Genomic DNA, 26,430 nt, shown 5'->3' with positions numbered 1-26,430 from the left:
TTTTTTGATAGTTTAGTTCAACAAGTGATTCAAATTATCACTTGAGGTAAGATCTGGCAATTAAATTTTGATATAATAAATTTCAGATTAATTATTACAAATAAATAATAATTAATAAATTGAATTAAATATTTTAAATGAATATATCGAAATATAATTTAACAAACAACTTACAAACTATTAATTTATTTTAATAACCAACAAATTTTAAATTTTTTAAATTTATATGTTCGCTTATAACTGGATAATATTATTTTAGCACATTATTAATTATAAATATATTAGTATAGCAATTAAAACTACACTTATGATACTTATATTTATTTTTTATTTAAATTAAATTTATAAATAACAATAAAATAATAAAAGACAGAAATTTTACGTATTATTCTAATCCATAATTTTCAAACAATTCTGAGTCCATATTATATTTAAGTCCGCCGTCGACTACTAAACTGTGTCCAGTTATGAATCGGGCGTCCGATGAGCTCAGGAACACAACAGCGGCCGCAACGTCATTGGGTTTGCCTATTCGGCCCAAAGGAGTCCGATTTGCTGTCTTATTAAATATAGATACGAGTGTTGGCTCCAAAATCTCAGGTTTAGAGTCAATAATACCGGGGCTAAGGGTTTAGAAATTATAGAATAAATAAGATTTTTTTGTTTAATAGCAAAAATAAATAACAATAACAAACCTGACTGAGTTAATACGTATGCCTTTACTACCTAATTCAAATGAAAGCACCTTGGTTGCATCCTCCAATGCACTTTTAGCAATAATATAATTAAGCCAACCTTTTAACTATATTTGTAAATAAATATATATTTAAATTAATATATTTAAATTAATACATTTATATTTTAATATTTTATTAATAAGAATAATAATTACCGGTCTTTCAGTCATATTTGATGTAATCATAACAATATTGCCTTTGGTTTTCTCGAGATAAGGAATGGCCAGTTGTGTCAGCTCTAGATTTGCATTGATATCAAGTGTTTCGGCTGACTTGAGTTTATCAATAAATTTTGGGTCAGATATAAGACCCAGGGGTAAACCGCCGGCATTGTTGACCAAAATATCTAATTTACCGAAAGTTTTGATTGTTTCGTTTAACAAGTTTGTCAATTCATCACTTTTAGTTAAATCTGCAATTACCTCCAATGGCTAAAAAATATTTTAAATAGTAACTTAAATATATATTTTAAATATTAATTACATAAATGTTTTTTTCTTAAAAAGTGATATCATTATTATAATAATTAAAAATTACTTATAATTTAATATAATGTAATAATTTATTAAAATCTATAATTAATAAATACCTTGAGTTTTTTAGGTGACAATTGTTGTGCTTCAAGAGCTACTTTATGTACAGCATCTGCTTTTCTACTGGTGATCACTACATTAGCTCCCAGTGCTGAGTATAACTTGACAATTGAAGCCCCGATACCAGCCCCCGATCCGGTAACTAACACTACTTTTCCGGTAAAGTTTCGTGAGTTTCTAACTTCATCGTAGAAATTATTTGATGCCATTTTATTATAATAATTGTTAGATTTATTATTACTCTACAAACAAATTAATTACATTTAATTAAATAAATTTTTAAATTAAATTTTCTAATTATTAGTTACTTTTATATACCTAATATTTCAAAATATCATATAACAAAATACTTTATTAATTTATTTTAATTATTATATTTTTAAAAATTTTCTCTATTTATATGTTTTTTCATTTGCTTATCAAATTTATAGTTTAGTAAATAATGCTATTTGTAAATATAATTAATAATCTGAACTTATTTAGTGCACTAATACTTAGTACGTTAGGTAACAATATTTAGTTATACAAATAAGTTAATGTAAACCAAATAAAACTATTACTTTTATTATTGTCATATATTGTCATTTTCAATGTTTTTTGTGATTATATTTTTTTAATTCATTTGTTTGACAAAAATATTTGTTACTTAATTTTATTTTCACAATTTTAAATTATATTTGTGATTAATATGATTTATAAAAACATCTAGAATTTAGTATAATATATAAAATACATAGAAAAATGTCTTGTATTTTTTGAATTTTAGTTGAAAAATATTATAAATTTAGTACAATACAGTATACAATAAAAGTTTTTATTAATTTTTGGCAATTATTTTAGATTTTATATAATTATTATTTATTTTTATTAATTTAATACTTTTAAGTAGTTTTATCAATTTACTATAATTAAATAATACTAAAATGTAAAACCCTAACAATAAAAAAACTTTTTTTAAATTGTATAAATAATTTCATCAAATTTTCATAGTTTTATAAATTATATATTATTAAAATTTTTATTTATTATAAAGCAAAAATATCTAATATGTCACAAAAACATTGATCTAACAATTATATTTATTATATATATTTTTGATTAAAATTAAACTTATAAATAAAATACTTTTTTACAAATACATTTTAATGCATGATTCATTATAAATTAAAAATATCTAATTTATTACAACAAAAGTTTATAAATATAACAATTAAAACAACAATTATATTAATTATATTTATTTATATTTATATTAATTTCATAAATATCAATAATATACTAAAACACAAAAAACATTAAACATATTATTCTAATCCATAATCTTCCAAAAAATCTGAGTCCATATTATATTTAAGTCCGCCGTCGACTACCAAACTGTGTCCAGTTATGAATCGGGCGTCCGATGAGCTCAGGAACACAACAGCGGCCGCTATGTCATTGGGTTGGCCTACTCTGCCCAATGGCGTCCGTTTTGCTGTCTTATTAAGTAAGCCTACAAATGTTTGATCATGAGTTCCCGGATTAGAGTCAATAATACCGGGGCTAATGATTTATAGATTATATAATTAATAGTAATTTTTCATTTATTAGCAAAAATAACTAAAAATAACTAACCTGACTGAGTTAACTCGTATGCCTTTACTACCTAATTCAAATGAAAGCACCTTGGTTGCATCCTCCAATGCACTTTTAGCAATAATTAAATTAAGCCAACCTTTTAACTATATTTGTAAATAAATATATATTTAAATTAATACATTTATATTTTAATATTTTATTAATAAAAATAATAATTACCGGTCTTTCAGTAAGAGTTGATGTAATCATAACAATATTGCCTTTGGTTTTCTCGAGATAAGGAATGGCCAGTTGTGTCAGCTCTAGATTTGCGTTGATATCAAGTGCTTCGGTTGACTTGAGTTCATCAATAAACTTAGGGTCAGTTATAAGAGCCAGTGGTATACCGGCGGCATTGTTGACCAAAATATCTAATTTACCAAATGTTTTGATGGTTTCAGTTAACAAATTTGTCAATTCATCACTTTTAGTTAGATCTGCGATCACCTCTAATGGCTAACAATATAATAATTATTAAATATATTTATAATTATTAGTAGATAATCATCTATTTTAGATATTTATGAATGATTAATAAATGCAATGAGAATAATCTAAAATAAATTAAATTTCTATATTATAATAATTTATAATAATTTATAATAAATATCTAATAAATAAATACTTTGAGTTTTTTAGGTGACAATTGTTGTGCTTCAAGAGCTACTTTATGTACAGCATCTGCTTTTCTACTGGTGATCACCACATTAGCTCCCAGTGCTGAGTATAACCTGACAATTGAAGCCCCGATACCAGCCCCCGATCCGGTAACTATTACTACTTTTCCGGTAAAGTTTCGTGAGTTTCTAACTTCATCGTAGAAATCATTTGATGCCATTTTTTCCTATAATAACAGTTAAACTTATTTTCACACTTAAAATATTAATAACTTTTTTTAATTACAATTTACTTTTAAATACCTATTTATTATAAATTAATTTTTCAAAATATTACATAACAAAAAATTTACATTTATTAATTTATTTTAAGTGATTATATAATGTGAGATTAATTTCTATTAGGTCATTCACATATTACGTTCGCATTTTGGATGAGTGATGGGTGTCAGCCAAAGCAAACTTTTGGGAGGGGTAGAGTACTTTCGCATTTAAATAATTTAAGGAATTAATTTTTATCAAAGTTAATCTTATGATAAAAACGTTTTGAATGTATGACTTTTGAATAGAAATATAAAAAATTTCCAGTTTTTTGGGATATTTTAAAAGTAAAAATTATTTTAAAAAATAGTCATTCAAATCATTATTTATTGTTTAAATTATTTATAAATATAGTGGTATTTTATTTTATTTCTTAGAATTAGAGATAATTTAAAATTTCTCAACGGGAACATGGTGGGAGGGGGTCTAGATTTCTTAAAATGGGCAAACCTACTATTTGAATCGCCCCTTATATGTTTTGCTTTTTGCTTATAAAAATTATAGTTGATTAGATAATGTTATTTGTATTTCTAATGATTTGTCTCAGTTTATTTAATGCACTTATATTTAATACGTTAAATAACAACATTTAGTTATACAGATAAATTCATTTAAATTTAAGTGAAATACTTTTACGTTTATAATTTAATTTTTATTATCAGTTCACAAATGCTCATAAGTATCGTACAAAACAATATGTATTTAATTAACCATTTTATTGAAGAAGTATTTTTGTAATTTAATTAAATATAATTTTTATTTAGAAACTTATAATTGACAATTAAAATAGAATTATTATTATAATTGTTACAATTTTTTAATATATATCAATATTATCATATTAATAGTTGTTAACAATGTCAATTAATAATATTAATACTGTATTTTATTATATATATATAAATAATTATTAAATTAAATTTTAAATTAATAAAAGTTTAGTTATTTCTTTATGAATTTATAATGAAATAATAATATTATTGCTATTGTTATATTAAATTAAAATTAAATACTTTATAATAATTATAATAATTTCACAATAAGTTTATATTTTCTATATTTGATAACATATAACAACAAAAGTGTTATATATCCATAAAATTTGAGTCGACATTATATTTAAGTCCGCCGTCGACTACCAAACTGTGTCCAGTTATGAATCGGGCGTCCGATGAGCTCAGGAATACAACAGCGGCCGCAACGTCAGTGGGATCGCCTACTCTGCCCAATGGCGTCCGTTTTATTGCTTTTTTAATGAGAGCTTCTTCTATTGGATCAATACTTTCTGGATGTGAATTAATCATTCCGGGACTGTTGGGTTTTAATAGTTATATTTTAAAAATAAATAATAGTTATTTTTATCATTAATTATACCTAACAGAGTTAACTCGTATGCCTTTACCTCCCAATTCAAATGATAATACCTTGGTGGCATCTTCCAGGGCATCTTTAGCTATATTATATGGTAACCAATTTTTGATCTATTGATAAATTAATTTTTTATGTAAAATTTAAGTAATAATTATACATTTTATTTCTAATTACTGGTCTCTCTGTAGTAATTGCTGTAATCATAACAATATTGCCTTTGGTTTTCTCGAGATAAGGAATAGCCAGTTGTGTCAGCTGTAGGTTTGCATTGATATTAAGTATTTCAACTGATTTGAGTGCATCAATAAACTTGGGGTCAGTTATGGCAGCCAATCCTCCACTGCCGGCATTGTTGACCAAAATATCTAATTTGCCAAATGTTTCAATAGTTTTTGTTAACAAATTTTTTAATTCATCACTTTTAATGAGATCGGCTTTAACTTCTAGTGGCTATTATTTAAATACAATTAAATATAAGTTTTGTATACAATATATATATATATATAATCTTTTAAAATTATACTTTAAGTTTATTTGGTGACAATTGTTGGGCTTCTTGAGCTACTTTGTGTATTTCATCGGGTTTTCTACCGGTAATTACTACATTAGCTCCCAGTGCTGAGTATAACTTGACGATTGAAGCCCCGATACCAGTGCCCGAACCGGTGACTAATACTACTTTTCCGGTAAAGTTTCGCGAATTTCTTACCTCATCATAAAAATCATTAGCACTTTCATAGATCTGAAAAAATGATATTATGAATAAAGTAAACAAAAACATAAATTTTATGTTAAAAATCATTTTTATAATTCTGTTATATGATATTAATAATATTAATAAGTTTAATTAAGTTTATATACTTTTACTAATTTTTTTTAATTGATAGTAAATATCACTAAAAAGTATATTTTGCAATAAAAATCAATAACATATAGTTAATCTCTATTTTTCTAATCTAATATACATTTATAGTATATTACATTTATACATTATTTTATACTTATCTTTTAATTTATTAGTGCATTTTTAGTGTTTTATATTGTATTTATTTTTATCATTATTTAATGAATTAATAATCTATTTATTAATATACTCTATTTCAGGGTTAAGTAAGGGGGGTAGGGAGAGGGGTAAGACCAAAATACCCTCCCCCTAAGATCGAGATTTTGGGATTTTACCCCCAGGACTTTTTGACCAAATGGGAAAAATTGTCGCTTAAAAACGAGAAGAAATGATTTCCCCCCCACTTTATTTTGGATTTTTGAAAAAATTGCCGTTTAAAAATGCAATAAAAATCTTACTCCACCCAATATCCCCCCTCCAAGATTTTTCGAGAATTTTGTAAATTTTACCCCGGTCTACCCCCATAAAATCCAAAACCTTGCTTAACCCTGACTATTTATTATATTGTTAATAAAGATTTTTACTATTTTTTAGATTTTAAAAATAATAAAATATATTGAATATAATGCTTACATTAACCCAATTATAATACAATTAATACAACAAAATATTTAATAAAAATAAAATAAAAAATTTTAATAACTCAACTGCATATCTCTGTGTTATTCTATTTGATATAAATGCATATAATTGATTTGAGCCGGTCAAAAATCTATATATATCATCATTTTCTAAATATCTAATATTATCATTTATATCGTTATAGATATTATGTTGTTGTTTCTAAATAAATTTATAGATAAAAATTTAAATTACAAAAGTCATGCATTTGCTAAAAAACAAAATTTTATTGTTATAACTAGAGTTATGTTTCTTAGGTAATTCCCGAAACTTTATTATTCATTAAATCGTCGGGAATTTAATATTTATAGAAATATGGCAACATTTTGAATGAAATTAACGCCTATTGTTTTTCCCGAATTTTTGTATTTTTTGAGAAAATCCCGAAAAATACTATTTAAGTGTGTTTTTCGCCGAAATTCGCTAAATATTGATTGACATAACACTTAAATACATATTGATTACAATATTATCAGTACATCTAATACAATATTAACTCAATAGCAATGAATGAGACGATATGTATCAGAGGAAAACACACTTTAGACAATATTTTGCTATAAAAACTGTAGTTTTGTATGTATTGTAAAAATATTTACTGTAATACTTAAATTAATTAATGTATTTTTTGTTAACTATGGTAGTTTGCTAAAAAAGTGTAGTTTATAAATAAAAAATAAATGCATTTTTATAATCAATTACTCAATTAAAAACTGAAAATAAATTATTTTTAGTAAATATAACCGATTTTTGGACATACAGTATAAACTATTTATTATTAGCGCTATAAGAATAAAACAAAATTTATTTTCCCGATTTATATCCCGATTTTGCCATTTTTTACTCCCGAAGAAACATAGCTATAGTTATAACTATTAGGTGATCTAAGAAATCAATTCATTTTAAATACTGTAATTTTAGTGTATAATATATATATTTATTTTTTGTTTTAATACAATTAGAGTTTTAGTATTTATAAAATATAATTGTAAAAATGAGTCTTAAACAGCGGCGATACTATTAATTTCAATTAGTCAACAATTTATAAGTGACTTTAAAATTAAATTTAAAATCAGATTGTAATTGGTCATTTTTTAATTAATTGTATATTTAGCCAGATAATTTACAATCGACTGTAATTATCTTTTATCATTATACTCTATAATCGTTAATTTTTGTAATAATTAAAGTTAAAAAATCAGGATTAGTTTTCAAACCATAGTTTAAAAGTTTGCGTTTAAGATATATTCTATTAAATTAATTTTTATTAAATTATTGTCATAGAATATAGTTTTATTTTTATTAATATTTCTTTTATGTCTTTTTTGATGCTCAATGTTAAATATTTAATAACATATTTTTTTAATAATATTATATTATAATATAATTGATTTTGATAATTTTTGTTATATTTCTAAATATTAAGTAATATCATTTTTTATAAATTATACTAAAATTTTCATATTTTTTTATGTTAATATTTGAATATTTAATAACTTATTTAACTTTTATTATATATCTACGAATAACAATACATTGATGATTTTGGTGTAATTAATCATCATTAATCATTAAATATAATAATGTTTACTACAATAATTTTAATATTTATATAAATAGTAAATAACAAATATACGGTATAATAAATAAGAAAAATTATTACTACGGCATATTAAATAATGAAATTTCAAATTTTATTAATATATTATATTAGATTTGTATTAAAAAATTGTATTTTTTAAAATGGGTGACAACTTTATTATTGCTGCTAATAATGTAAATATATTTTAAATCTACTAAATATTAAATATAATAAAATTTTATTAATTAGAAATAAATAAAACTAATTAAATTAAACTATACAATTAATAGGTTACTCCATTTGTATATCTAACTGAAAACAATATAACAAAAAAGTTTGAAATTATAAAAGGGATTGACTATAATATTATAACAATTTTGCAGAAAATATTGAATTTCACCTATACTATTATTAATTGTGATTATATGTGGGGTGAATTGTTTCCTAATAATACATGGAATGGTGTTATTGGATATTTACATAGAAATGTAATTTATTATTATTTTTATTATAAAATAACATTTAATTTGTATGTTTTAAATAGATTTTTTAAATATTATTTTAAAACTAGGAAGCTCATATAGGTTTGGGTGATATATCTATGACATTGGAAAGGGTGAATGCAATAAATTTTAGCTATCCATATTGTGTCGACACATTCACATTTATGGTACCGGCGCCCATCAAAACATACATTATTAACATATTTAAAATATTTGACATTTATATCTGGCTGCTATTAATGCTAACAATTGTGTTTATTTTTAGTTATATTAATTTAGTTAACTATCTATTAATAGGAAATAATTATATGCGTAAATCTACTATATTTTTAAAATCATTAGTTTATCAGCCATTTAATAGAAATAATATTAATGGGAGTTCATATAAAATACTAATAGGTGTATGGTTATTATCATGCTTAATTTTTGCATCCACTTACGCTGGTTGTCTATATTCAAAAATAACATTTCCTAATGACAATAAAATTGACACTGTTGATAAATTGATTACAGCTTTGCTAACAAATAAATTACAACTAATTACATATAGAAGTTATGTTTATTATTTATTTGACGTTAGTTTTCTAACTTAATCATTTTTTAATCATTAATTATTTATTGTAAAACTTTTGTAATTTAAATTTTTATCTATAAATTTATTTAGAAACAACAACATAATATCTATAACGATATAAATGATAATATTAGATATTTAGAAAATGATGATATATATAGATTTTTGACCGGCTCAAATCAATTATATGCATTTATATCAAATAGAATAACACAGAGATATGCATTGAAAGCATACAATTTGGATCGATATTACGTACCGGAGCATAATGATCAAGCTACATTATCTATTTCATTGGGTGCTATAGCTATGAACAGAAACTTTAAATATCAGAAAAATTTCACTAATATGTAAATTGAAATATAAATTTATACCGTATATAATATATAAATAATTATATATGTAATTTTTCAAAAATCTAGTTTATCCAAATTAAATGTTGGTGGCTTTATTGAATTATGGACACGTGATGCACATTATAAAGTTAATGAATTTCGTAAAATTGTTTTATTGTTTAAAAATTTCAACACAATATCAATATTTTACATTTGTGGCAATACATTAGCATTATTTTGTTTAATTATAGAAAAAATGTATTTTATATGTAAATCGCGATTTTGTCAATTTTGTTAAAAAATTAACAGTAAAATATATCACATTAAAATTTTAATTTAAAGATTTATATTCTTAAAGTTATTAAAATTTTTTATTTTATTTTTATTAAATATTTTATTGTATTAATTGTATTATAATTGGGTTAATGTAAGCATTATATTCAATATATTTTATTATTTTTAAAATTTAAATTAACAATATAATAAATAGAGTATATTAATAAATAGATTATTAATTCATAAAATAATGATAAAAATAAATACAATATAAAACACTAAAAATGCACTAATAAATTAAAAGATAAGTATAAAATAATGTATTGGTGCCGTGTATAGAAAGTGAGCTAAATCAAATAACAAAAAGTAACTTTATTTTTGTGTGACCCCATGTAATGTTTAAAAAATGATTTGTTCACATACAGATACATTGATTACTAGTCTTTAATTTTGATATTAAAGAATTGTAATATAACTTAAAATAAAATAGTTAGACGGCTTGAACTCGCATGACATCCAATTAAAATATGAGATAGAATATGAATATCATTGCAAAACTAATCTATTGAAACCCGCAATAAATTTTAGTTATACTTATCTTGAAGCCGTCACTAAGAGAGCATATCAGCTTTAGTTAAAGAAATTAAAAACAAAAGGTGTTAATGTGGAAGATAAAGAAAGTCCGTGACTGACATCAAAGGTTTAAATGAAATTAATATATAAATTATAAGTGATAAATTTGATGTTTTAATTTAAATTAATTCGAGATATATTGGTCATTGATTTTATTAACCATTAAAACAGATTTGACCTCATTTTACTAAAAATATCTGTCATTTATTTAACTACTATATAATCTTGCTCTTACACAATAGGCTAATTAAGTGCAAATATGCCAGAACTTTTTTATTAGTAAATTCGAATGGATCTATAAGATTGATTAAAACGGTTTATGAATTATCATATTGATCAAATATTGCTTTGTCAAAATGTTATTTGTTTCGATCAATACAACACTCCTTTAACATCGAAAAAATCAAAGTTCCAGATGATGTCTAAATGGTAGTCGATGTGCTTTTTGATTAAAAACCACAGGAAGTTGTTTATCAAATGTATTAAAAATTTTCATGACAAATGAGGAGATGTTATAGTATTATAAAGTGAAAATAAAATTAATCTAACTTAATTAACTTTTTTATAAAATTAGTTAAAAAAAATTTTATATCAAGGGTCACTTTCATTGCACAATACCAATATAAATGTAATATACTATAAATGTATATTAGATTAGAAAAATAGAGATTAACTATATGTTATTGATTTTTATTGCAAAATATATTTTTTAGTGATATTTACTATCAATTAAAAAAATAGTAAAAGTATATAAAAAAGTTTGCACTATATAAACTTATTAGACATTAGCAATAATAGTATTTTAATATACTGTATATAAAATTTATATTATAAATAAATAGATTGATTGTAAGTTAAAAACTGTAACACTTTGTTTGTTACGTTTAGCACTAAATGTTAAAAAATATGTTAGGATATAATTTAAAGCAATACATAGATACTAAACATAAGACTGCAATGTATTGATATAATAATTAGTGCTAAACGTAACAATAAAGTGTTACATGAAAAATATCTATAAATAATAAAATATTAATACAATTATAATACAATATTTTCTATATCTAAATATATTTTATATCTATTATTAATCAATTAATAAAAAGTATGTAAACAGTTTAATCTATTTAAAATTATTTTTGGCACATTTAAAATGTGTATATAAACAAAAAAATGAATTCAAAGTATTATATAAAAAAAATTTAATTATTAAAATTATTAATATCATATAACAGTATTATAAAAATGACTTTTAATATAAAATTTATATTTTTGTTTGCTTTATTCATAATATCATATTTTCAGATCTATGAAAGTGCTAATGATTTTTATGATGAGGTAAGAAATTCGCGAAACTTTACCGGAAAAGTAGTATTAGTCACCGGTTCGGGCACTGGTATTGGAGCTACAATTGTCAAGTTATACTCAGCACTGGGAGCTAATGTAGTGATCACTGGTAGAAAAGCCGACGAAGTTCACAAAGTGGCTCTCGAAGCACAACAATTGTCTCCTAAAAAATTAAAGGTATTTTATATAATTTATAAATAACTAAAAAATTATAATTTATATTCATTTAAAAATTAATAGTTAATAAAGTGAATACTTATAATTTATTAATTTTTTATAGCCATTGGAAGTGATTGCAGATCTAACAAAAAGTGATGAATTGCAGACTATATTAAATGAAACAATTAAAACATTTACAAAACTCGATGTCTTAGTCAACAATGCCGGACATTTGACAATAGAGTCTTTAACTGAAAGCAAATTTATTGATAATCTTAAAGTATATGAAAATTTAGACATTAATGCAAACCTAAAGCTCACACAACTGGCCATTCCTTATCTCGAGAAAACCAAAGGCAATATTATTATGATTACATCGACTTTTACTGAGAGACCGGTAACTAAATAATATTATATTTATTTTAAAGTTATAAATTTAAATTAAATTTAAAAATTGTATTTTATTAGCCAAAAGGTACTTTAGGGTATGTTATATCGAAAAATGCATTGGAAGACACTACCAAGGTGCTATCATTTGAATTGGGAGGTAAAGGCATACGAGTCAACTCAGTCAGGTATTTGAACACTAAATAATAAATTATAATTGTTTAGTTTAAATTAAAATCATTAATTTATTGGCACATTTGTAGCCCCGGAGTTATTAACTCACACCCAGAAAAACCTGATCCAAAAGATGAGACTTTGTTTAAAAAGACAGCAAAACTGACTCCTTTGGGCAGAAATGGCAATAACACAGACATTGCGGCCGCTGTTGTGTTCCTGAGCTCATCGGACGCCCGATTCATAACTGGACACAGTTTAGTAGTCGACGGCGGACTTAAATATAATATGGACTCAGATTTACTTAAAGATTATAAATATATATGAAATGTCAATCGTGTTTATCTATTATCTTAATAATAAACTCTTTATTTGATAACTTAAATTAAAAAATAAAATTTATTATATATGTAAAACAGCTTATTATTTAATAAATTTTTCAATCGAGAGAGAGAGAGAGAAATATAACATATTCTATGGTATTAAACAATAAAAATAAAAATCATATATTTATCATGTGATAATAATGAATGAATGTTTGATTTTGTTTAACTTACATTATAAACATGTGATTATAATCAATCATTATTGATGACAATAATGATTGCTAAAAATCATATATTTATTTATATAAATTGAATTGTATTAAACTAAAAAAATAAATTATATTATTATAAAAATAGAATTAATTGTCATTTAAAATCTGAATATTAATAGATAATTTATTGATTGTAAAATATAATCAAGTTAAAAAAGTATTTTTGAATAATATTTGATAACTTTAAATTAAATAATGGGTCACAATATTATAATTGCTGCAAATCATGTAATTTTTTTATTAATCAATAATTTTTTTATTGTTGTAAGTATTGTATAATTATTTTTGAATGTATAGATACCACCATTAGTTCATATGAGTGACAAACTAGCGGACAGACCATACATTGTAAAGGGTATTGACGTTAATATAGTCAACATATTTAAGCAACTATTGAATCTAAGTTATCAAATCATAAATTGCAAACATGTTTGGGGAGAAAAACTTGCAAACAATACCTGGAATGGTATTGTCGGTTATTTACAACGAAATGTAAAATCATCCATGTCAAATTTTCATTTATTATTTTTCTATAACTATTATTTTGTCAATGTTAAATATATTTTTTTTAAAGGAAGCTCATATAGGCATAGGTGGTGTATCAGTGACATGGGAGCGATTACAAGCAATAGATTTTACTTATCCATATCAAATTGATCCATATACATTTATTGCACCCGAACCGGATAGATATTATTTAGTTAACTTATTTCACATATTTGACACATATAGTTGGCTATGTTTAACATTAACAATAGTAGTTTTATTACTATTTATTAATTGTGTTAATTTTTATATAAAAATTAATAATTTCAAACTATCATCCTGGATCATTTTTATTATTTTGTTACATCAACCGTTTAATCGTAATTCAATCAAATGTGTGTCCTATAGACTATTATTTTATGCCTGGTTATTTTCGTGCTTAATATTAACATTTACCTATTCCGGGTGTGTTTACTCGAAAATAACATTTCCACATTATCATAAAATTGATTCAATAGATAAATTAATTAGTTCAGTTATTAATAATAAATTAAAAATTATTTCATACGGAGGCAACATTTACCAGATATTCAAGGTATATTCAATGTTATTAATCTATAATTTGTAATTTTTATTTATAAAAAAAATATTTTAATTATAGAATCAACAAAATTTTAAATATAAAAATTTCGATAAATATATTGAATGTTTACATAACGTTGATGCTTTTGAGTTTTTAAAATCAACAAGTCAAAAATATGCTTTCATATCAAATCTACAAAGTTTAACCTATGCCTTGAAAGTCAAAAACATGGATCGATATTATGCACCCGATTATATTGATCAAGCAACATTTTCCAATTCACTCGATTCTATTGCACTAAACAAACAGTTTAAATATAAAGATAAATTTAATGAAATGTTATTATAAATAGTATTTTTTTTAAATGAATTGATTTTTATTTATTATTTTTTTTATTTCTACAGTATATCCAAATTACAGACTTCAGGATTAATTGAATTATGGAAACGTGACGCACATTTATATTTCAAACACAAATACACTAACAATCAAATTGTGTTGACTTTTAAACATTTTAATACAATTTATATAATGTATTTAAGTTCACTAATTTTATCATTAATTTGTTTGATAATAGAAATAATTTATATATATTTAAATAAATAATTTGTATATTATTGATTTAATAAAACGCTATTAGTAAATAAAAGTGCTTTTGCATTAAAATATATTTTTAATTAGTAAAAATTATTTTAAACATTAAATTGATATTTAGTTAAATATTTCATTTAATAAAGGTTGACCAATTTGAAAATATTGAAATTGATTTGTCCAATAATTTTTACTATATTTTGAACAAGATTTTAAATATCTTAAACAATTAATAATTTTATTGAATTTATCTAATCCATTTGATAAATCATTATATTTAATTTGACAATAGCGTCTAAGTAGATAAATAAATTTGTTTTGCTCATATCTACAAAAAAAATATTAAAAAAAATATTTTATAAATCCGAATTATTTTTAATTTAATATAAAATTTACTATAACTTACTTGATAACATTGGCATGTTTTAAGTTTGGTCTATTTGGATTAAATAATAAAATTGCCAATGCCTAAAATAAAAAATGTTAAATTATTAAAAATAAATTTCATAAAAAATTCTAAAAATCTAAATTAATTACCAATAATATTAAACCATGATCTTTGTCAAAATCATAGTAAACTTTTCGTAAATATTTTTGTAGATATTTCAAAGTAACTTGATGATATTCAGTACATGATCTATTATCAAATGCATATAATATATTATCATCGTTCTAGTAAAAAGTTATTAATTAAAATGTTAGTAATGGCATATTTATTATATATTTTTAGCAAAAAAATGAATAATTATAAAACTAAACAAATAAATAAAATTTCCAAACTAAACGTTACCAAGAAAAAACTACATTTGTCATAATCGTAGTTATATTTAGGCAATGATTGTGTAAAATACAGTTCAACGCAACCGTATTTAATCAATGATATCTTGTCGTCGTCACATAAATCACGAAATGTCGATAAATTGTTTGACAATTGAATTAAGATTTTAATGTTTTCAATAAAAATCTGTTCCTCCATTTGATTCCATAAACAGATACCGTTTTGATGGCAACTAAACGTTATGCCCGAGTGTTTGGGATTTGTTAGAAAATTTGTCGAACAACTGATTTCCTGCAGTTTATAGCCCTCTAACTCATTAAATGTATCGATCGATGGCATAGAATATAGACTTAATTTGATCTCTTGATTAATATTCAAATAATTATCTATTATTTTGTTAGAAATACAGTTAATTCTTGTTGTTTGCAATTTATTATTATTATTATTATCAAAATTAATATTAATATCTTGATTATTGACAATACTTGAAATGTCAGTATTGTTATTGTTATTATTGGTTTTCAAAAAAGTTTTGTTGATTTCATTTTGTAGATCATTGTCTAGATTTTTCTAATATAAAAATATTAGTAATATATTACTTAAATAATTATTTACAGATTTTTTGTTTTGTTTAAATTCTTACTTTTCTCATTCCAAGTGCTAAACATTTATCAAGTCTACACTTTTGGCAAATTTTGCGCTTATTTTTTAAAATAATACAATTATTATTATATAAACACTTGAATTTCTATATAAAAAATTATTTATTAATTATTTTAAGATCAAAAAATATTATATATTTAAAATACCCTAAATTTTGTGACATTTCTCAAGAAAAACATTTTACATGATTGACACGATAGGACACCAAAATTCATGCCTTTATTTAAAAAAAAAATATAAACAATTAATATAAATATTTTAATATAAAATATTCAAATAATTTTATGAAATAATTGCCCACCCATTGCTTTATAATCACATATTTGACAATTTTTCGCATCAAATGACATTTTAAACTAATTATTTAATTATTAATTATTAAAATTAACAAAAAAATAACTATTTATTATTTATTTCTATTATTTACACTGTTTATTTTTGTTTTCAAAATGAAAGTTCATATATCCATGGTGATATATTTATAAATTTGATTAAACTGAACAAAATAATGTTAATGCTATTACTATTTATTTGACTGATTATTATTAAATACTACAGATATACCGGTATTGTAATACGTATTAGAAGTTATAAGTTAGTAAATATTTAATAATATCTAATGATTGTTTACTATACAATAATATTTTATGTACTAAATATGCACTTATATAATATAAGTTATATTACATTATAACTTAGAAACACATTATATTAATATTATTATATTTAGTAAAAACAAGTTTTATGAAAGTTTCTATTATTGAACAATAGATAGCAATAATTCTAATTCTAATCAATTTATTTAATGTTTTATATGTTTGTAATTGTTTAATAATTATTACTTATTAAATCAATTAACAAATAAGTATTTACATAGTACTGTAAATTACAGTCTGTAATTATAATTAATGTTTTATTATATAATATTAAATTAAAAATAGTAATAAAGTTAGAATTAATAATTTACTTTTTAACTTAAATAATATTTATTATAAATTAATACAGTATACAGAATCTGTATATATAGAAGTAATATTGGCTTAAATCTAGTTATAGACATCAAGTAAAAAGTATTGTCTTTTATGCAGTTTTTCATATAAAATGTTAGTTTTATTACTTAATTATTACTTAGTTAGGTTAGTTTATGGTGAGTGAGTGGGTAGGAAATGGTTGGGTGGGTGGGGATGGGTTTGGGTCAAACAATTTTTCTATTGTCTGTCTATAATCTAAATACTATAGTATATAAATCAACTAAATACATATTTCTATAATTACATTATATTTATTATTCAACCACTGATCAATTGATTTATGTTGATAATAAGTTACAACATTTTGAATAAAAGTTAGTATTTTTTTATTTACAGAATATTAATCATAAAATAAATTATTAAAACACATTAAATATATATTTTATATATAGTATAATAGAATTTATATAACGAGACAACAATGCAAAACAGTTATTACAATAGTTTGAAATATCGTTGAAATTACATCAACAATTCAAATCAATTCAAAAATCAATTTTTCAAATTCAATGTTTAAAAGCTCTGTCCGATGATTAATGTCCTCATCCGTTGACAATCAATTAGTTTGGAGTTACAAGAGTTCAGAAGTCGACAAACCCGGTATCGAGTGGAGGTTTCCCGAAGTTTTTACCACTTCCAGAGCTGACCAGTTGTCTCCAAAGGCCAACAAAGAAGTTGACAGTCGAACACTCAACGAATCCTACAAATTGACCGACACTTCGTTCATCGGTTCAGAGAAAGACATGAAATCATCAACAAATCAGACATCTAAAGACAAAAAGGATTACAAATCTGAATATTATGTGCGACCTATTCCTACATATGACGAAATCCGTGGACAACGAGAACAGCAACAAAAATCGTCGTCGACTCGAAATTCTGGACAACAAACCGATACAAACCAAAAGCCAAAACTGACAAAAACTCAAACATCGACGCCTGTAAAAGACACTGGTTTTGATCCACTACCAGATTGGGATCCCAGTCCAATCAATCCACAGAATTTTCACAAACAAAGCAAAACACAAACATCAACGCCTGTAAAAAACACTGGTTTTGATCCACTACCGGATTGGGATCCCAGTCCAATCAATCCACAAAATTTTGGCAAACAAAGCAAAACACAAACATCGACACCTGTAAAAAACACTGGTTTTGATCCACTGCCGGATTGGGATCCCAGTCCAATCAATCCACAAAATTTTGACAAACAAAACAAAAACCAAGATCTGGATGACGACAGAGAAAGTGATTTCAATGACAAAATCAAAGAATGGAATAGTGATGAAGACGACGACTTTGGAGAAGAAGAGGGCGAAGATAATGATTCCGGACAACAAACCGATTCAAACAAACAGCCAAAACTGACAAAAACGCAAACATCGACGCCTGTGAGAAACAGTGGTTTTGATCCAATACCGGATTGGGATCCCAGTCCAATCAATCCACAGAATTTTGACAAACAAAACAAAAACCAAGATCTGGATGACGGCAGAGAAAGTGATGAAGAGGACGACTTTGGAGAAGAAGAAGAAGAGGGCGAAGACAATGATTCCCAATCATCACAACATATGAATAACAAATCCACTAAAATATTGGGCACCGACAGTGTCATAGATGTGGCCCCTCTGGACAGTTCAACTCCGGTACAGTATTTGCTGTACGACATAAGTGGCTACGGTTTCGTCGGTGATGTTCCCATCGGAGTGATTAGTGGCCCAATAGTAGGTTTAGCCAACTATAAGAATATTGGCCATTCGCTCAACACTTCAAACACACCGTACGCTCTGAGGGCTGTTCTCTACAATCATTTATCGCCAAAAATGAAAAATCATTTGCAGTACTTATTGACAGCAAAAAACTTGTTGAAAATTCGTTGCATAAGTAATGCTAGGATTCATATCTATGGCGAATCGGGTGACGGTATTGTTATCGACCAAAATGCTGAGTACATAAAACTCGTGGGCGAGCCATACATTCGGATCGATGGCCAGTTCGAAGTTATTGATCCACAGTTTATATACGAATGGTTTCACCACTTGAGAGACAGCGAAAAGAATTCGCATTTCATTTACAGCAATCATCGGATCATTTGTTTTATGCCATAAATGGATTGAATCTTAGAAAAAGACAGTGATTTAGAAATAAAAATAAGTATTTAAATACTTTATTGTATTGTATATTATAGTTAAATAAAAAAAAACCCAGAATAAAAAGAAATTTCAATTATGATAACAATTTATTTTTCAATGTTTTTCATATGTTATTTCTTGCAATAAATAGTTATTTTATTTATTACTTTATGCCTGATATGGATTGACTTTTTCTTTTAAGAATATAGTGGATAATAAAATAATATATTTGTAAAAAATATTAGTATAGAATAATACAATATAATTAAAACAATAAAAATTGTAACACTAAAGCACTAAAAGCGCACTTATAATGTAAAAGATAAATATTAAAAATATTGTATCAATATTACTGTTTAATAATATATTGGCACAACTTTTAATTTATATTAATAATAAAGGATTGATAATATTATTTTTTAATATCAAAATATACTTTATACCTATTATTAATTAATTAATACACACAATAAGTATGCAAACATTTTAACTTATAATTTTTATTTTATAATTTAATCTTAACTGTACATTTGCACTATTTGAACTAATTTATTTGACACATTTAAAATAAGTATATAAACAATCAAACAAATTAAAACTAAATAACATATAAAAATAAATAAATAAATTTTATTAATATTATTAAAAACTGTTGTAACAATGTTTTTAAACATAAATACTGTTTTATTATTTGCTTTATGCATATTATCTTATTGTCAGACCTTTGAAAGTGCTAACGATTTCTACGATGAAGTAAGAAATTCGCGAAACTTTACCGGAAAAGTAGTGTTAGTTTCGGGTTCGGGCACTGGTATTGGGGCTACAATTGTCAAGTTATACGCAGCACTGGGAGCTAATGTAGTTATTACCGGTAGAAAAGCAGATGAAGTTCACAAAGTGGCTCTCGAAGCACAACAATTGTCACCTAAAAAATTAAAGGTATTTTATGTGATTGATATACTGTTTACAAAAATTATAATTAAATTATTGTAATATTAGTAGTCATTATAGTATTTATATGTAATTAATTGATTATTTATTTATAGCCATTGGAAGTGATTGCAGATATAACAAAAAGTGATGAATTGCAGACTATATTAAATGAAACAATTAAAACATTTACAAAACTCGATGTCTTAGTCAACAATGCCGGACATTTGACAATAGAGTCTTTAACTGAAAGCAAATTTATTGATAATCTTAAAGTATATGAAAATTTAGACATTAATGCAAACTTAAAGCTCACACAACTGGCCATTCCTTATCTCGAGAAAACCAAAGGCAATATTATTATGATTACATCGACTATTGCTGAGAGACCGGTAAGTAATTAATATTATATTTATTTTAAAGTTATAAATTTAAATTCAGTTTAAAATATGTATTTTATTAGTCAAAAGGTACTTTAGGGTATGTTATATCGAAAAATGCATTGGAAGACACTACCAAGGTGCTATCATTTGAATTGGGAGGTAAAGGCATACGAGTCAACTCAGTCAGGTATTTGAACACTAAATAATAAATTATAATTGTTTAGTTTAAATTAAAATCATTAATTTATTGGCATATCTGTAGTCCCGGTGTTATTAACTCACACCCTGAAAGACCTGATCCAATACATGAGGTTTTGTATAAAAAGACAGCAAAACTGACTCCTTTGGGAAGAAATGGCGATCCAACAGACATTGCGGCCGCTGTTGTGTTCCTGAGCTCATCGGACGCCCGATTCATAACTGGACACAGTTTGGTAGTCGACGGCGGACTTAAATATAATATGGACTCAAATTTACTCACAGATTTTAAATAGATTTAAATCTTAATTTTGTTTTATTATTATTATAATATTGATCTAAAGTAAAAAAAAATAAATAAAATCATTAAATTTTAAAAGCCAATTATTATTTGAAAAAAATTGTTTGCACACTATATAATACTAGTTATCAAATTTGATTTTATAAATTTTTATAAAATCTAACATAATTATATGATATAATTTTTATCTATATATTTAATAGGATAGTTAAATCAATATGAAATTAATAATTTTCAAATACTGTAAACATTTTTTTATTAATTTCAAATTAAACTTTTTTGTAAAGTTTGATATTTTTTAGAAAATATTTTACATTTTAAATAACAATTAAATGTATGATTAAGAAGTTTTAAAAACCAAGTGTTATATAATAGTAAGCAAGGTCAAATTCATTTTGTTGTTTTTACTAATTTTTTAAAAAATCAAATCAGTAAGAAAAATCTCATTTAATTATTAAAATTAAATATTTACAATTTAAAGAGTTAGATAAATTATTATAATTTTTTGCAAATATAATATTATAGATTTTTAATTTACAACTATTATAATACTGAATAGTACATATTTTATTTACATTAATTTATTATTACAGTATTGATTTATAGTAAACAATATTAGTACAGTATATTATATACTGTACAGTAGTATATTATACACTATTATTGTTATTTGTAAGTTACATGTTGTAACTAAATAACATAAACTGACCTTGAAAGTACAAGACTACAGTACTTAAACATTATTATATTTATAATTATTACAATTGCATGTAATTATAAATATTATAATATACTGTACATTATTTTAGGTACATTTGGTTAAAAGTAGTTACAAATTGTGGCTTACAATTAACATACATGTAATACTGACTATTAGTTAATACAATTGTAATTTTAGTAACATTAATATTTAATGTTTTTAAAGTGCATTTTTAAAAACTAACTATAAAAGCTCATAGACAACAATTATTGAAAGGCATATTATTTTTTTGTATTATACAGTATTAATAACTTACTAAAAATTAAATACAGTTTAGTTTAATTTATTTATTTATAATGTCTTCAAATGTCAGAAATTTTAACGGTAAAGTTGTATTGATCACCGGTTCCAGTGATGGTATAGGAGCGGTAACTGCTGTTGAATTTTTCCGTAGCGGTGCTTATGTAGTCATCACCGGTAGAAATCTCGATAAGTTGTCTGAAGTGGAAAAAGTATGCGAAAAAGTATCACCTAATGGATTAAAACCACTGGTAGTGGTGGCAGATGTTAGTCAAGTAGAAGACTGTGAACGACTTGTTGACAAAACTATTGGTAAATATGGAAAGTTAGATATTTTGGTCAACAACGCCGGTATCGGAACTCGAGGACCGATCGATGATCCGGACATTCTAGAAAAGTACGAAAAAATAATGGACACAAATGTACGGTCAGTCGTCTATTTATGTCACTTATGTGTTAAACATTTGGAAAATACTAAAGGAAATATTGTTAACATATCAAGTGTTACTGGACTTCGACCGGTTAGTTCACTTAAATATTATTACATATATTATTTTTGTAATTTTTTTAATTAAAATATTTTTATTATTTAATAAAATAGTTTAGAGAATCATTTTTGTATTGTATGTCCAAATCAGCCATCGATTTATTTACAAAATGTCTTGCAGTCGATTTGGGACCCAAAGGCATACGAGTCAATGTAGTCAAGTAAAGCATTTTTTTGTGTAACAATTTATAGTATATATAAAATATAACTAATAGTAATGTTCCTAACCTACAGTCCCGGTCCCGTTCGTACAAACTTTATGGTCGCCCGGGGAATATCGCGTGAAAAGGCCGATGAAATCTATCAACAAATTGGACCCAATTATCCATTGGGAAGAGTAGGCGAACCCATTGATATCGCAAATGCTATACTATTCCTGGCATCGAATGAATCGTCATTTGTTACGGGAATTAACTTTGTCTCCGATGGCGGCGCTATATTTTCTGCCCATTAATATCTGAATATATTTATATATATTTAAAATTATTAGTAAAATGTTTATATTGTACTAATTACAATATAATATATAAAAATTTTAATTTTTAAATTATTGATTAAAAATCAATTAATTCACTAACTTTTTTGTTGTTGTTTATATCACATTTAGATATTGATTAAAGTTTGTTTTATTATATCAATAATAACACTTTTAATATAATTTACATAAAATACAATCAATATTTGAGTTGTAACATTTTTAAATGTATTTTAATGTAATGAAAAAAGCATTTACTTTTAGTATTGATTTATTTTTTATTATATATTTTAATAAAACAAATTGTAATTTATTTATATTATATTCTTAAAATTTAATAAAACTAAATAACTAAATAAAACAAGTTTAAATCAAAACAATGATTAGTATACAAAAAGTATATTAATAACATAAATAAGACTAAGAATATTATTAAAAATGAAATTTAATTTTAAAATTTTTGTTTATTTTTTATGTTTAACGGGTTGTATATTTCAAATAATACAAATAAGTCTAATTTACTTCAATTATGAAACAACAACTGATGTCACATTTTATAAGGATATTTCAGTATATTTACCGTCAGTAACAATGTGTGGTCCGAAACAGGATTTTATAAAACAAGAAATTATTGAAAAACTTTTAAAACAATACAATATTGAACGTAATTCAAGCAATTATTATTCACTAATACTAAATTCAATAAATAATCTAACAATTGGTGAACAAACAGATATGTTATATTCAAATGTTGAATTAAGCAAATATATTAAATGCTTAAATTTGAAAACTAAATTAATCACTAAAACAATGGACCATGATGATTGCAATAAAGTGGCACCAATACAGCTATATGTCAATAACTATGTATATTGTGCCATGTTATTTTTGCAATTAAACAATGAACCAAACAATAATTATTTGGTAGATGATCATGATCAAATGTTTAATTTGGGAGACATATTGCAGCTCAATATATCAATATCTTATGCCTGGTTAGCTGTTTTACTAAACAACAAACGCAATGAGGTATCGTTTGTACCGTTAAAAAGATCGTACATTGTTTTGACTCCAAAAGAGTCGACTGTCCTATCGTTTGAGAAAATACAAATCCAAAGATATAGAGGCAATTGGTTTGATATTAAATGCAATGATTATGATTATGATAATTATTTGTCTCATGAGGATTGTCTGGTTAAATGTAAGTCCAGATTGTATATTGAAAGATATAATGTATGCGTCAATTCATATCTGCAACAATTGGATCATCAAAATCAATACAAACACGAAACAAATGAAACCAATGAACTAAATAGATTAAAAATTGTACATGCTCAATGTCTAGATAAATGTGGTCATCTACCTGATTGTAATACTCAAATTATTAAGCTAACACAGAAACCCATATATAATATATATTCAGATAATAATACCTATATATCTTTAATCGATTCAATTATACCGACAATTATTTTTACACAAAAACAAAAAGTTTTATTTCAAGAGTATATGTGTTTTACGGCAAGTATTGTTAGTCTATGGTTTGGTGTATCACTTGTTATGGTTATCGATTTGTTTGCCATTATTGTAAATGTATCGCAAAAAATGTATAATCGTTGTATTCAATTATTTTGTGTCAAACAAAATATACATATTCATAATAATTTTAATAATAATAATAATACTATTCGACTAAAATTAGATTATCATCGTTAATTATGTTAGAATCACACTGATAAAAATCAATGTAGATGTATGAAAAAATCTATGAATTAATTGAATTCAGAAAATACTTTAACATTAGAAAATAACTAAAATTGAATGTTTACTACAGTATGTTGTAATGTTAAAGTATTTTCTGAATTCACCAAGTTCACCTTTATATCTACTTGTACATCTACATTAATTTTTATCAGAGTAATTATTTGGTTTATTAAATAATTATTTTAATGACTATTGTTTAAACTAGAAATTTAATTATTTAGAAATTTTATTTTATCTATAATATCTGTAATTTTGTTCATTTGATTTTATTTTATAACATAACTGAATAGACTTTGATTATAACTTGTATGCACTTAAATAAATAAAATGTTTTGCAATAAATTTGCATTATGTTAGTAATTTTAATTATAAAAGTAATAATATTAAAAAAATGATTTATCTTAAACAATGTAAATATTTATATAATTGTGACTTAAATAATAATCTAGATATTATTATATTTACTTAATTTTGTGCTTTTAAGTTTTTTGTTGTTGTAAAAATCAATGATTATATTTAATATTTAGTAATAATAATTTAATTATTTGACATTTTCTATTTTATTTATTTTGCTATTTGTTAAATATTAATAATTAAATAAAATTAATTTTTTACTTAAAATAACTTTAATAAAAAAACTTACGATATTTTATTTAAGCACTAACTTATTTATTGCTAACTATATTTCAGTTATTTAAAACTAAAATCATAATTTAATTTTGAAATATGAATAAATATATTAAAATCTTAATTTATTTATGTTGTTTATGCGGTTGTTTGTATCAAATAACTCAAATAAGTCTAATTTATTTCAATTACGAGACGACAACTGATGTTGACTTTCATAAAGAATTTCCCGTATATTTGCCGTCACTATCACTGTGTGGTCCGAAACTAAATTTTATTAAATCTGATTTTATACAAAAATATAATTTAAAATATAATATAACTAAATGGGATAAATACTATCATAGAAAACTATTGAATGAGTTAAACAAATTGTCAATTGTTGACCAAGGTAATTGTATGTATTCGGTTAAACAAATATCCAAATCAATAACATGCAATCAATTGAAAACTATACGTACAAATAAGTCCATTAGTGCTCACGATGATGATAATGATTGTAATAAAATAGCACCTATACGTTTGTATTTGAATAAATTTGCCCTGTGCGTAACATTATTTCAACAATTAGCCGGTGAACCTGCCGATAGCT

General features: G+C 23.9%; 5 protein-coding genes across 5 annotated transcripts; 2 read left to right on the top strand and 3 right to left on the bottom strand.

The window, feature by feature from the left end:
* Positions 1-342: 342 nt before the first annotated feature.
* LOC128959400 (7alpha-hydroxysteroid dehydrogenase-like) lies at positions 343-1,547 on the bottom strand. Its single transcript, XM_054305343.1, has 4 exons — positions 1,327-1,547; positions 893-1,168; positions 696-802; positions 343-623 (listed from the first exon to the last, which is right to left on the bottom strand). Exons 1-4 carry the CDS (start codon positions 1,537-1,539, stop codon positions 386-388), a joined length of 834 nt encoding a protein of 277 aa, XP_054161318.1. The 5' UTR covers positions 1,540-1,547; the 3' UTR covers positions 343-385.
* Positions 1,548-2,634: 1,087 nt separating this feature from the next.
* LOC128960183 (7alpha-hydroxysteroid dehydrogenase-like) lies at positions 2,635-3,801 on the bottom strand. Its single transcript, XM_054306254.1, has 4 exons — positions 3,573-3,801; positions 3,128-3,403; positions 2,945-3,051; positions 2,635-2,872 (listed from the first exon to the last, which is right to left on the bottom strand). The coding sequence occupies exons 1-4, from the start codon at positions 3,783-3,785 to the stop codon at positions 2,635-2,637; spliced, it is 834 nt and encodes a 277-aa protein (XP_054162229.1). The 5' UTR covers positions 3,786-3,801.
* Positions 3,802-4,970: 1,169 nt separating this feature from the next.
* On the bottom strand, positions 4,971-8,343 carry LOC128960182 (3-oxoacyl-[acyl-carrier-protein] reductase FabG-like). The gene is made up of 6 exons (XM_054306253.1): positions 8,317-8,343; positions 5,780-5,998; positions 5,676-5,706; positions 5,431-5,621; positions 5,260-5,366; positions 4,971-5,196 (listed from the first exon to the last, which is right to left on the bottom strand). Exons 1-6 carry the CDS (start codon positions 8,341-8,343, stop codon positions 4,971-4,973), a joined length of 801 nt encoding a protein of 266 aa, XP_054162228.1.
* Positions 8,344-8,788: 445 nt separating this feature from the next.
* On the top strand, positions 8,789-13,078 carry LOC128960181 (17-beta-hydroxysteroid dehydrogenase 14-like). Its single transcript, XM_054306252.1, has 5 exons — positions 8,789-8,851; positions 11,990-12,208; positions 12,312-12,587; positions 12,659-12,765; positions 12,841-13,078. Exons 1-5 carry the CDS (start codon positions 8,789-8,791, stop codon positions 13,076-13,078), a joined length of 903 nt encoding a protein of 300 aa, XP_054162227.1.
* Positions 13,079-22,481: 9,403 nt separating this feature from the next.
* Positions 22,482-23,426, top strand: LOC128960180 (uncharacterized oxidoreductase TM_0325-like). Its single transcript, XM_054306251.1, has 3 exons — positions 22,482-22,946; positions 23,027-23,133; positions 23,207-23,426. Exons 1-3 carry the CDS (start codon positions 22,482-22,484, stop codon positions 23,424-23,426), a joined length of 792 nt encoding a protein of 263 aa, XP_054162226.1.
* The last annotated feature ends 3,004 nt before the right edge of the window (positions 23,427-26,430 follow it).

Source organism: Oppia nitens, unplaced genomic scaffold, assembly GCF_028296485.1.
Source record: "Oppia nitens isolate AA-2021 unplaced genomic scaffold, nextdenovo-longstitch-racon4-pilon3 scaffold4_pilon_pilon_pilon, whole genome shotgun sequence".
NCBI classification, from domain to species: domain Eukaryota; kingdom Metazoa; phylum Arthropoda; class Arachnida; order Sarcoptiformes; family Oppiidae; genus Oppia; species Oppia nitens.
This window is presented reverse-complemented; position numbering and strand designations above follow the sequence as displayed.

Coding starts and splice junctions, on each gene's coding strand:
- LOC128959400 (XM_054305343.1), bottom strand. CDS start 1,539: ATGGCATCAAATAATTTCTACGATGAAGTTAGAAACTCACGAAACTTT. Junction 1,169..1,326: donor TGTCACCTAAAAAACTCAAG/GTATTTATTAAT, acceptor AATATTTTTTAG/CCATTGGAGGTAATTGCAGA. Junction 624..695: donor ATACGTATTAACTCAGTCAG/GTTTGTTATTGT, acceptor CTAAACCCTTAG/CCCCGGTATTATTGACTCTA.
- LOC128960183 (XM_054306254.1), bottom strand. CDS start 3,785: ATGGCATCAAATGATTTCTACGATGAAGTTAGAAACTCACGAAACTTT. Junction 3,404..3,572: donor TGTCACCTAAAAAACTCAAA/GTATTTATTTAT, acceptor TTATATTGTTAG/CCATTAGAGGTGATCGCAGA. Junction 3,052..3,127: donor CAACTCTTACTGAAAGACCG/GTAATTATTATT, acceptor TTACAAATATAG/TTAAAAGGTTGGCTTAATTT.
- LOC128960182 (XM_054306253.1), bottom strand. CDS start 8,343: ATGATTAATTACACCAAAATCATCAAT. Junction 5,707..5,779: donor TGTCACCAAATAAACTTAAA/GTATAATTTTAA, acceptor TTTAAATAATAG/CCACTAGAAGTTAAAGCCGA. Junction 5,367..5,430: donor CAATTACTACAGAGAGACCA/GTAATTAGAAAT, acceptor ATTTATCAATAG/ATCAAAAATTGGTTACCATA.
- LOC128960180 (XM_054306251.1), top strand. CDS start 22,482: ATGTCTTCAAATGTCAGAAATTTTAACGGTAAAGTTGTATTGATCACC. Junction 22,947..23,026: donor GTGTTACTGGACTTCGACCG/GTTAGTTCACTT, acceptor TTAATAAAATAG/TTTAGAGAATCATTTTTGTA. Junction 23,134..23,206: donor ATACGAGTCAATGTAGTCAA/GTAAAGCATTTT, acceptor CCTAACCTACAG/TCCCGGTCCCGTTCGTACAA.
- LOC128960181 (XM_054306252.1), top strand. CDS start 8,789: ATGTGGGGTGAATTGTTTCCTAATAATACATGGAATGGTGTTATTGGA. Junction 8,852..11,989: donor TTGGATATTTACATAGAAAT/GTAATTTATTAT, acceptor TCATATTTTCAG/ATCTATGAAAGTGCTAATGA. Junction 12,209..12,311: donor TGTCTCCTAAAAAATTAAAG/GTATTTTATATA, acceptor AATTTTTTATAG/CCATTGGAAGTGATTGCAGA.